This window comes from Phaethon lepturus, unplaced genomic scaffold, assembly GCF_000687285.1.
Source record: "Phaethon lepturus isolate BGI_N335 unplaced genomic scaffold, ASM68728v1 scaffold43472, whole genome shotgun sequence".
NCBI classification, from domain to species: domain Eukaryota; kingdom Metazoa; phylum Chordata; class Aves; order Phaethontiformes; family Phaethontidae; genus Phaethon; species Phaethon lepturus.
In genome coordinates, this window is record NW_010524895.1 from 1 (window position 1) to 11,701 (window position 11,701).

At 56.8% G+C, this 11,701-nt stretch overlaps 1 protein-coding gene across 1 annotated transcript in view; it reads left to right on the forward strand.

The window, feature by feature from the left end:
- Positions 1-203: 203 nt before the first annotated feature.
- MAN2C1 (mannosidase, alpha, class 2C, member 1) overlaps positions 204-11,701 on the forward strand; it is a gene marked incomplete at its 5' end in the record, with an annotated part of 12,678 nt that continues 1,180 nt past the window's right edge. The window contains 24 exon segments of the mRNA XM_010282591.1: positions 204-329; positions 1,390-1,513; positions 1,987-2,057; positions 2,288-2,465; positions 2,926-3,115; positions 3,600-3,706; positions 3,882-3,992; positions 4,378-4,470; positions 4,823-4,939; positions 5,687-5,782; positions 6,102-6,247; positions 6,726-6,793; positions 6,796-6,848; positions 7,364-7,485; positions 8,308-8,393; positions 8,916-9,086; positions 9,370-9,452; positions 9,636-9,730; positions 9,847-9,951; positions 10,139-10,295; positions 10,625-10,768; positions 10,867-10,976; positions 11,120-11,199; positions 11,310-11,455. Of these exon segments, the coding sequence (XP_010280893.1) occupies positions 204-329; positions 1,390-1,513; positions 1,987-2,057; positions 2,288-2,465; positions 2,926-3,115; positions 3,600-3,706; positions 3,882-3,992; positions 4,378-4,470; positions 4,823-4,939; positions 5,687-5,782; positions 6,102-6,247; positions 6,726-6,793; positions 6,796-6,848; positions 7,364-7,485; positions 8,308-8,393; positions 8,916-9,086; positions 9,370-9,452; positions 9,636-9,730; positions 9,847-9,951; positions 10,139-10,295; positions 10,625-10,768; positions 10,867-10,976; positions 11,120-11,199; positions 11,310-11,455 (2,779 nt within the window).

Here is an 11,701-nt window from a genome sequence, read left to right on the forward strand (position 1 = left end):
CGGGGGGACGCTGCCGGAGGCCCGCCTTCAGCAGGGCAAATTGCTACTCCGTTGTTCAGTTAATGCTATGAGGGTACTAAGTGGTAGCAGGGTGATGCAGCCATGCTCAGAAAGCAGGGTGCTCCCTATCCCCCTCCCGGCCCCAGGGCTGGTCCCCGCAGGACTGGCCTTATTAATCGTGTCTGGGCCATCTCTGACCACAGGCTCTTCGGGGATCGCTGCCCACCAGCATCGCTCTCCTGCTTCCAGACCCCGCGGCGCATGCCGTACGATGAGGCCGTCAGACAGGAATTCAGACCGGCTAAAGTGGGAGACTCCTTCGGGCCCACGTGAGTACCAGGTTTCAGCAGTACCATGAGCGTGGTGGGGCTGCAGCTCACGTCTTCAGTGCTACTTGTGTGCGTGAATCCTCACGATCTCTCAGTGGCGAAGAAATTGGGTGATAAACCTCTTCCCTGCTGCATGCTTTAGGTAGAAAGTGTATGTCGAGAAGCCCTTAGGGAGGGAGATTTTGTGAGGAAACGGGCCACGATGTCTCTGTTCCCAAGGAAAGTGAAGAGCTGGGTTCATCCATCCTTTCTGCTGAAAGCTCGTGTTTGTAGTCATGGTTGTGACCCTGGTGCTTGCTCCTGCGCGGGATCTGTATCCTTTGTCAGGGCTGGGAGAGGACTGGGGGGGTTTTCCCAGTGGCGGTCAAGGACACGATGCTACTGTCCGTTTCTCTGGTGTCCCGGAAGAGGCTGGGTTGGGGCCAGCACCACGGGGTTTGTGCGCTGCCTTCTGAGCTTCCTCGTCCTCAGCAGCTGCCGTGCCTAGGGGTTAAGGGCCATGATAAGAAAGGTCAACTGCTCTGCCCTAGGCATAATTCAATTCCTAGTACTGCCTGGTTTCACTGTCTGGGTCGCAGTGGGGAGCAGAGGAACCGTTTTCCAGTCCTTGTCAGCTTGAAAGAGCGCATCACCCCGCTCGGCTTAGCTTTTAACTTGCTGTCAAATCTCTTAACTCTCAACAACTGACAGCAGCGGGTGCCACAAGTCAGAAGTTCTGCTTGGTGAAAGACCTTGGTCAGGTCAGCAGCTCATGGGGCAAAGAAAGCCCAGTGCATTTAAATGGCACAGAACAAGGCTAGCGTGTGCAGGCACTGTGTGCCACTTAAAGTGAAGGTGTGTGACAGCCGGCCACACAGGAAGCCACCTCCAGACTACTCCGTGCCTGGGGGTGTAGGTTAAAGCAGGTCTCTACGGCCAGGTAGCATTGTTAGGTTTGAATCGCATTGAACTTGTGTGCTGTCCCCACTCTGCTTTTTCCATGGAGGCTCTGGGGAAGTGTGTTTTCCCTCGGGAGAAGGTCTGGACTCCGGGCTGAGGTTGCTGCCTTGCTCTCTTCCAGGTGGGAGACATGTTGGTTTAAGGTGGAGCTGAGCATCCCCCCAGCATGGGCAGGGCGGGAAGTGCACTTCGTCTGGGAGAGCGATGGGGAGGGCATGGTGTGGCGGGACGCCCAGCCTGTCCAGGTGAGGAGGTGTGGATCGGGGCCGTGCCGGCTGTGCCAGGGCTCCGCTGCGTACCGAGTGGTTATCTCCCTTAGCCCTCTGCAACGGGGCAATAGGAGAGAGAAGGGCAGTGTTTGTGAAGAGCCTGATGTGTGGGGTGGGAGAGGACTACTCTTGTGGTTTGCATGCTGTGCTGTTGGACTACTTTGTGGGCTATTTCCAAAGTTCAGCCCAGAATGGCAAGCCTGCTGGTGGTGGGTTTGAGTCTGTTTTCTAGAGGCTGCCCCCCGCCAGGAGTTAAAATTCTGGTCAGCAAACTGTTAACGGCTGAAAATCCTTTGCTTAGGGGTTAGCAAATCTGTCTTGGAAAAGGCATAGGCAAGCATGTGGGACCAGGCCCCTCCATCCAGCTGGAGGCATCTTGTCCTGCTTATCCAGCCCGCTGTCACGGACCTCTCAAGACATGCGTTAGATCATGCCATCTTCCCCTGCAGGGTTTGACTAAGGAAGGCGAGAAGACCAGCTACATCCTGACAAGCAGCCTGAAAGAGATGGAGCCCCACAGGTGGGTGGTCAGCCTGGCCGGGTCCCCCACCACTGAGCTTGGTGGTGTTTGAAGCCAAGAGACTGGGGTTGAGACAGCCTCGTCTGCGTCCAGGTGCTCTGAGAAGCAGCTGGTATTCAAGGGCTCTGTCCATCATTCAGGTCGGGCTGGTCCCGCCATGGGGAGGGGAATGGGCTTTCCCAGCCGATTGCATGTGATCTGCTCCCTGATGGTTTCCTTTTGCTCTCCAGTCTGACGCTGTATGTGGAGCTGGCCTGCAACGGTCTCTTTGGGGCTGGCAAGGGCAGTATGATCGCCCCTCCAGACCCTGACAGGAGGTTCTCCCTGAGCAAGGCTGAGCTGGTCATCTTCAACAGGGATGTCTATGAACTGCTGGTGGACCTGGAAATACTGCTGGACATGGCCCAGGTCTGTGAGCTCATTCTCTTCCCTTCTCCTTCCCCAACTTTCTTTTATCTCCTGCTCCCACCATTCCATGACTAATCTCCTACCAGAAGGCCCTGGGAGAAGCAAATGGTTGCTCCTGCTGCTTTAGCACAATTGATGTTGTCAAGAGTAGGAGAAAACTGAACAGAGAGAAGCCACGGGTGTTTTTCTCATCCACTTTCTGCTCCAAGGCAGGATCTGTTAGACTAGAGGCTGCTGGGATGTGTAATCTGGCTTTAGAAGGCCCATGAGCAAAGGCATAAGGTTGTGTCTGTGAAGCAGGGACACGGTGTTTACCTGGCACCGCTGGCATAGTCAGATGTTGGAAGGGAGGTAGCAGGTTCTCCCTGAGGCAGGTGGCATCTGAGCTGGTACAGAGAGCTGCTCTGAGCCAGAGGATGTGCTGAGCTCCAAGTCAAGCTGTTATCACTCCCGACCCCAGCTCCTCGGGGAGGAAAACCAGAGGAGTTTCCAGGCACTGTACACTGCCAACCAGATGGTCAACGTGTGTGACGTTACGGACCCGTCCACCTTTCCTGCTGCCCGTGAGCTGGCTGCGGCGATCTTCAGACAGAGAAACGGCGATAGCCAGCACACCGTCCATGCCGTAGGTCACTGCCACATTGACTCTGGTGAGAGCAACACAGCATTCCTTCTCTGCTGACCTGGAGGCCGGGGCGTGCTGCCCAAGGGGAGAGCTGACTGCCCTTGGCCTCCAGGCACTGGGTGCTATGCCCCGAGGGAAGGGAAAAGGACCTCTGTGCTGCCATACAGCTGGTCTGTCACCGAGGCAGGGGAACGTGTGTCTGGCTAGCTGTGCCGTTTGGCGCACTGATGGGGCTGGTGATGAGGGATGAGTTACAGACCGCTGTCTTCCACCTGCTGGACTTCACCCCTCAACTCCCAGTCCCTGGAGGGGTGGCAATCTCAACAGAAAGGCAGCAGGAGAAGTGGGAGTTGGAGGCCTCAGGCTGTGTTGCTGTCAGATACTTAGTCAAAGGACAGCATTTTGCTCTAGCGTGTTCCCTGGCTGATCCTCAAAAGGCAGCACAGCCCTGTTCCCAGAGGAGCTTGTGCCGAGTAATAACTGCAATGGGGCCGTGCCTGTCCCCGCAGCCTGGCTGTGGCCGTATGAGGAGACCATCCGTAAGTGTGCTCGGAGCTGGGTGACAGTGGTCCGTCTGATGGAGTGCAATCCGGAGCTCACCTTCGCCTGCTCCCAGGTGAGTGGTCTCCCTCTGGGGAGCTCTCCTTCTGCTTGTGGCTTGGTGCTTCTCCAGCGTGACTCAAAATGAGACTGAGGGGGTGACGGGGAGCATCCTGCGCAGTTGCAGAGAGGAGGGATGTCGGTGTGGAGCGATGCGGTGGGAGCTGAGGCTGACCTCTGTGCTGTGGCAGGCGCAGCAGTTCGAGTGGGTGCGGAGCTGGTATCCCGGGCTCTACGCGCAGATTCAGGACTTCGTGGCGAAGGGGCAGTTCATTCCTGTCGGAGGCACCTGGGTGGAAATGGTGAGAAGCGTGGTGAGCCTGGCTTGCCGCACCCTCCTGCGCCATTCCTCTGGGACCGGTCCTGACACCGGACGGGGAGAACAGAGCCTTTGCTGAGCCTGTCTCGTTGGTGGTGGTCTCTGGGCCCAGAAAACAGCAGCTGTCTGCAGTGTCTAGCCTAGCAAAAATACCATCCCGCTCCCAAATCCTCTCATTCCCCAAAGAGCCAGCTTTGGTGTGGACTGGCTGAGCTCTGTTCCTCCTTTCACCCTCTGCCAAGCTCTGTTCAGATCCTCCGGGTGATCTGCTGGGTCTGGGTGACAGTGGGTGGGAATGGGGTGCTCGCAAGACCTTCCCTTCCCCGGCGCCTGCTTGGCCGCATGGTTTCCCTGCGCTTTCCCCCCAGGACGGGAACCTGCCCAGCGGTGAGTCCATGGTGCGGCAGTTCCTCCAGGGACAGCGGTTCTTCCAGGAGCAGTTTGGCCGGATCTGCTCAGAGGTACTCGCTCTTTTCCAGCTCATCTTCCTTCCTCCTGCTAGGCGTGAGGATTTCTCTTGGGTTTGCCTCCCAGATGTGATATGATATTCAGGTGCCTCACATTCGCCTGCTTTCTGCAGCTAAAGCTGTGATGAGTAAATATCTAATCCTCAGTGTATCATGGCAGTTAGCACAGCCCCAGGCCTTGGTTATATTGCCTGTAGGTCCTTGTCTAGCACATCTTCAGTTCCCTCTGCAAGAAGGGCTTAGAGCCCGACTACCAAGAAACCCTCCAGAAGCTCAGGCTGTGGTTTATGGCCAGCGTGACTTACGTGTGTCTCTCTCCCTCTGCTGCTGTCACCTCTGCTCCCAGTTCTGGCTGCCAGACACGTTTGGATACTCAGCCCAGCTGCCCCAGCTGATGCGTGGTTGTGGGATTGGGCGGTTCCTCACGCAGAAGCTCAGCTGGAACCTGGTGAACACCTTCCCGGTGAGCTGTGCTTCGCTTCTTCCCAGGGGATTGACTTGCGGTTGCCGGAGTCTGTCTGCAGGGTTGGTTTCACAGGTCGAGCCAGTCCTTCAGCTCAGCTGACATAGGCTCTTCTTCCAGAAGCCACCAGTTCATGGTGGTAGCAATGTCCTGTCAGGCTTTAGGGGAGAGGAAGGACGTGGTTAGAGATCCCAGCTGGGCCCCTGGCCTACAGATTCCTTCTGCTTCCAGATGGGAAGCTGTGACTTGCGTGCGAGTCTAACAGGCAGCAAACCCAGCCTCTCCTCTGCTGTCCCCTGCCCTTGTGGCATTCCCCATCCTTGTGCAACTGTCTCCTTGCACTGATCTGTCAGAGCACCCTGCAACCCCACAAAGAGAAAGTGAAGGCCCAGTTGGAACCCTCAGAGGGCTCTGAAGTGCCTGTCCCCTGTGCGATTCCCTGGTGACAAAGGTGCTGGGCTCTGTGTGTTTGGCAGGGCTTGGCAAGGAAGCTTGGGCTTGTGGTGCACGAGGTCTGTGCTGACGTGGTTGAAGTGTGCCCTCCACACACACATTGGTGTGGGAGATGAGTTTGGGAGCCTTGAAACACTGAGCTAAGGGTGAATTTATCTCTTTCTGGTACCAGCATTGCCAGAGATTTCCTTTTGGGAACTCCTGGGGACAATGGGGCTGTGCTTTAGCAGTTTGGCACTGTGTGGTACAGGGGAGCTGACCGAGACACCACGCTTTCCTTTGGCTCCCCTCCAGCATCACACCTTTTTCTGGGAAGGCATTGATGGTTCCCGAGTCCTGACCCACTTTCCCCCTGGTGACTCCTATGGGATGCACGGGCGAGTGGAGGAGGTGAGCGAGGTTGCCAGACCTGCACGTGAAGTGCAGTGCCAGCTCCTTGGGGCCAGGTCTGAGGCTCCTAGGAGAGGGCACTGCCTGGGAAGGGAGCGGAGTAGCTGGCAGCGTTGCTGGACAAAGGCTGTTTGGGTGCCCGACAGTAAATTGCTTGCCTCTGAGATGTGTCCGTGCCTGATTTCAGTCTTGGTTTGGGCTGGAGAAGAGGCACGGGACTGGACTTTGCACCCCAAAGGCTGAGCTGGCTTTCTTGTGTGGAGCTGTGGGAGCTGGGGCTGGGTACCAGGGGACTGCAGCTGTCCAAAATTCCCTCTAGATGCTGAAAACAGTGAAAAACAACAAGGACAAAGGACGTGTGAACCACAGCGCACTCCTCTTCGGCTTTGGAGATGGAGGAGGGGGCCCCACGCAGAAGATGCTGGACAGGATGAAGAGAATGAGTGACACAGACGGGCTGCCAAGGTGAGAGGAGAGCTCCCTTCCTCCCTCCTGGAAGTGGGAGCGCTTGTTTTGAGCCGGGCCTGGCCTTCAGCAGCGCCAAAGGAAAGGGTGTGCGAAGGAGGGCAGGGAGCAAGCGGGGCGAGCAGAGGGCTAGGAAGGGTTGTCAGGGAGGCAGAGTCTCTCCATCAACAAGGGCTGTAAGAACAGGTACATGGGGTAGCCTCAGACTGCTCAGGACCCCTCAGCTGAGCTGTGGGGTGAATGGCCGGCACAGCAGTGGTGCCTGGCAGTCTGTCCCTGCCTGGGGAATGCCCCTGTCCCTGTGGCAGGCAGCAAGAGCAGCGCGGAGTGGGAGAAGGGAGAACGCAGTGTGTGTGGTTGTGTTGGGGGTTTCTGAGGCCTCGGTTCTGGGGCTGTCACCTTTCCGGTCAGGATTCACCGTTAGCCGTGTCACAGGCTTCTCCTCTGGCTCATCGCTGCTTGTGCGTCTTTCCCGCAGGGTTCAGATCTCCACTCCCGACCGACTCTTTTCTGTCCTGGAGAAGGAGTCATCAAAGCTGTGCACCTGGTGGGAGAGCTCTTCCTCGAGCTGCACAACGGCACGTACACCACCCAGGCCCAGGTGACTGCGTGCACGGGATGGGGGCAGCGGTCTCCCTCTCTCCCAGGGAAGGTGGCCGTTCTCTGTTCTCTTCGCTAGTGCTCAGGCGGCTCCAGGGTTTGGGCAGTGCCCTTTCGGTCTCAACAGTGGGAGCCACCTTGTAGCCAGGACTCCAAAAGGCAGATCTATCATCAGACTTTCTTCAAGGGGTGAGAAGGAAGCCTGGGCACAGCAGGGCCCCCTTGGTCAATAGCTGCCACATCCTTCACTTGAGCAGATAGTTGCAGAGCTTGGGTGAAGAGTCAGAAGAAGGGGAGGAAGGTGAGAACAGAGACAGGGGAAGCTATATCCTGTGCTGGGAGTTTCAGCTTGGTCTGTGGCAAAATATAGCTCACTGGTGGTAGTGGCAAACTCATGACACCTACAGATAACCAACCTTCTTGCCCTGGAGGTTGGCTTTTGCTGCTGGTGTGAGAGATCCTCTCCTAGCTACCAATTTCCTGAGCATCTTTCTTCTCACCTTGCTTTGACACCAGATAAAGAAGGGGAATCGGGAGTGTGAGCGAATACTCCACGACGTTGAAGTACTCAGCACCTTGGCTCTGGCGCGGGACAGCACATTCCAGTATCCTGCCAGCCAGCTGCAGCGGCTCTGGAGGTGAGGGCATACGGGAGCACTGACAGCACCGGCGGGAGGATGTGGCGATGCTGGGGACTTCAACACGAGAGCTGGCTGCTTTTGGGGTACCACTCCCCATCCCCTACAGCTCCTTGTCCCTGCCTGAGCCTGCAGTAGAAATCCTTGCTATCAAGTGGACTAAAATTAGCCCGGACCAGTCGGACCGAACGGGTGTGGGCAGTTATTGGGCAGCTCAGTGGGTGATGGTGGGAGATGGTCACTTATCCCCTAGCCCCGCTCAGCTGGAGCGAGAAGGGTGACTGACCACAGCCTGTCTTCGTCTGAACTGCCTCCTGACTGAGTGGGAGAGTGGTGCATACTGAGGCTGTAGGGACCTTTGCAGATTCAGTACTGCAGCGCTGTGTGTAGACGACCCTTTCCGTAAACGGATCAGGGTTCCTCCTGGAAGGTGTTTCAGTGCTTGGTTTGATTCTCCCGTTGGAAGATAGCTCCAAAGCCACAATACTGTCCTGGCTGGAAGCTTCATTTCCAACCTAAGCTTATTCCTCGCCAGTTTTGACTTGTCTGAACTCGTGCAACAATACAGCTGATAGCCCCAAGGGATAAAAAAAATAGCTCTTACTCCCCATGGTTTTGGTTTACTAAGATGACAGCTGACAAGTCCTAACATAAAGGGATTTAAAGGGTGCTACAGAAAAAATCCTTTCTCTCAAGTGTTTGCTAACGGGGGGATAAGGAGCACTTACTAAGTCTGTCCATCTTGCAAACAGGGCTTGGTAAGCCAGAACAGATCCGGTGCTCTCCCTTGCTTCCTCACCTGGTTTCTGTTCCCTCTTTTAGGTTATTGCTGCTCAACCAGTTCCATGATGTTTTGCCAGGCAGCTGTATCCAGCTCGTGGTTGAGGACGCCCTGCAATACTACACAGGTGAGCAGGGCGTTTGGCGAGGAGGGCGCTTATCTGCTGGAGCACGCTGGCTCCTGCAAGAGGTTTCAGTCCTGGGCTGCCAGGTGCTATGGGTCAGACCTGTGCAGGCGTGTGTCTGCAATAGTGTTAACTCAACAGGGAATTAGCAAGGGAGCCAAGGGATTAAAAAACAACCCCAGTTATTGACTTCTCTGCTTGCTGTTGGCGTGCCAGGATAGACCCCGGCAAAGGTGGGAGCCGCAGTTTGCTCCTGCCTGCCCACAAGCACTTGCAGTAGCTTTACTTTATTATAGCTCCATGGTTTGCCAGCCGCGCTGGTATAGCTCCTTGTAGCCTCGTAATAATGAAGTTAAGAATAATTATAAACTTTAATTACTTACCAATAGGTAACAGTAACTAATACTAATGATAATTAGTAATTGTAGTTTGGAAGTAGCTAAAGCGTGCGTACGTTGCACGAGAGAAATGTACGTTGTCAGAAATGGCCTGGCTGGGTCACACTCGGGCCTTTTGTCTGCTCAGAGATCCGCAGGGCTGGCGCTGGGCTGCAGGAGGAAGCTCTGCAGTCCTTGTGCGGGGACCTGCTGCAGCCCAAGGCAGGGAGTGCCGAGAGCACCCTCGTGGTGAACACGTTGCCCTGGGAACGCACCGAGGTGATCTCCAGGGCTGGGCCAGCCGGGACAGAGACTTTAGGTATGTCTAACTTGGGGGTAACTCGTGTACCAGAATCTCTTACAGGGGACAGAGACAGCTAGCAAAGAAATACGCTGCCTCTCCCTGCCCCGGGGAGCGTTCACTGACTTGTCAAATCGCTCCTTGGGGCTGATCCTGGTTCAAGCTGTCCCTGAACTACGGATGAAGAAGGGGAAGGTGTGAAAAGAGGTGGTAGATCTGGCGTGAGAGCATCAGGGCAGCACAGTGTGACTTAGGGTTAGGTCTGGGGCAGATGTTGGAACAGAACCTCTTTGCTTTCCAGCTCTGGTGACAGTCCCCAGCATGGGCTATGCTATAGCGAGGGAGCCGTTGCTGCCCCCTCAGCCTGTGACGGTGAGGAGACAGGTAAGCACAACGCCGCTTGTCCTCAGGTGGGTGTACCCTGCATCAAAGGCTGATCGGGGAGAAATCTAGGGAATCCAGCACGCAGCAAGTCCGCACACTAGGTTTGCAACTGGGGCACTTGGCACCCACCTCAAGTCCTGCAGGTGTGGGCCTGTGAAATCTGTTTCTGTCCTCTCCCCCCAGGAGGATGGCTCCATTGCCATGGAGAATGGGGTGATTGCAGTCCGCCTGGATGTGATGGGGCGCCTGACCTCGCTTCGGCTGGTGAACTCCGAGAGGTGTGTGTCTCACCCGGTTCCTGGAACCAGGCTCCTCAAACCTTCTTCTCCCCGTAAGCCCTTCGCCACTGCCAGTTCTTCTTACGCTGCTGTTTCTCTGTTCCGCTTTCTCCCAGAGAGTCAGTCCCAGACAGCTGCTGTGCCAACCAGTTTGCACTCTTTGATGATATTCCCCTGTACTGGGATGCCTGGGATGTGATGGATTATCACTTGGAAACCAGGTAGAGGAGCAGTGCACGCAGCACTCACATTTTTGTCTCTGCTCTGAGGTTCTTGCCTCCCCATCAGTCCTAGCTGTAACAAAGCATTCACTCCAGAGAAGTGTCTGCTGTGTGGGAGGCTGGACTGAGATTTGGGAACCTGGATCTACCAGGCTGAGACCAGCTCTGTCTGTGTCCCTTTCTGTAGGAAGCCAGTGACAACAATGCTGAAGCCTCTGGAAATCACCTTGGCTGGGGGTCTGCGAGGAAGCGTGAGCTTCTCCCTGCGGATTGGGGAAAGCAGCACCTTAACCCAGGAGGTCATCCTGGATGCCGCGTGCCCGTACCTCCGCTTCCTGACCCAGGTTTGGCCAGCGGCTGCTGCGTGATACGGGCACCTGTGCTGTGCAGGCAGGGCCCTGGGAGCTGAACCTTGCGTCTGAATTACGTTTCCCCTCCTGTTTCCTCCCCGGGAGCTCCCTGCTGCCTGTCCTCCTCTGCCTTAGTGGAAGGGTGGGGGTCCTGAGGGCTAGGGAGACCCTCTGGTTTGTCTGTGTTCAGAGTCTAGCGTGGTTTTATTGTACCTGGTCCGGCCTGGGTGCGAGCTGGCTGCTGTGCACCGTGGGAGCCTAAGTGCAGCCTCTGCCTGTCAGCGCCTTGTGGTGATGATGATGTTCTGCTACCGCATTTTTAGGTTGAGTGGAAAGAGGCTCACAAGTTCCTGAAGGTGGAGTTCCCCGTGCAGGTCCGGAGCACAAACGCAACCTACGAGATTCAGTTTGGACACCTGCAGCGGCCGACGCACTGGAACACGTCCTGGGACTGGGCCCGATTCGAGGTGAGAGGAAAGGTGCTCTGGTCCTCTCGCGGTGGGGCTGCGTTTGCTCCCAGGCAGTAGCTCTGTGAGGTGAATGTGTCCCTCGGTACCTCCTGCAGGTGTGGGCTCACAAGTGGCTGGATCTCTCTGAGCACGGCTTTGGGGTGGCACTGCTGAACGACTGCAAGTACGGGGCATCGGCCCGCGGGAACGTCCTCAGCCTCTCGCTGTGAGTTAGCGTTGGGGTGAGGGTGAGGCCGCAGCAGTCACTTTGCCTTCTGGGGTGTCTCTTGGAAGTCACGGCAGGGCTCCGGACTGGGTGGCAGAGGGTGCTGCCGAGACTCCGGTCTCACCTACCTCTTGTTGCCTCAGGCTGAGAGCACCCAAGTCCCCCGACGCCACGGCAGACGTGGCGCACCACCAGTTCACCTACGCCGTGATGCCTCACCGGGGTGAGTGACGGGCTGGGCTGGGCCCTGCGGGGCCAGGCAGGGTGGAGGATGCTCTGGTGAGTCTCGGGCTGTGTCTGCGTAGAGGCTGGCTGGAGGTTCTTGTGCCGCAGGTTCCTTCCAGGACGCCGGTGTGATCCAGTGTGCCTACAACTTGAATTTTCCCCTCCACGCGGTCCCGGCCAGCTCTGCCCAGTGCTCAGCCTGGAGCGGCTTTTCTGTCAGCTCGCCCGCGGTCGTGCTGGAGACTGTCAAGCAGGCGAGTCCCCCGGCACCTTTAACCAGACTGGTTAAGCGGTTGTGGTTAAGCAGGGTTTGCGCTTTCCCCTGCAGGTGGGTGGCGGGTGGGCTCAGCTGAGCGGGAACGGTGATCCCTCCGGCTCGCATGGCCTGCTGTTGAGGACAAGGGGGTTAGCACCCCTCTCTGCCAGCCCGGCCAGGCACTCGCAGCAGCAATCACGGTAGTGTCTGCGTCTGTATGTGGGTGCTGCGGCCTCCGTCATCA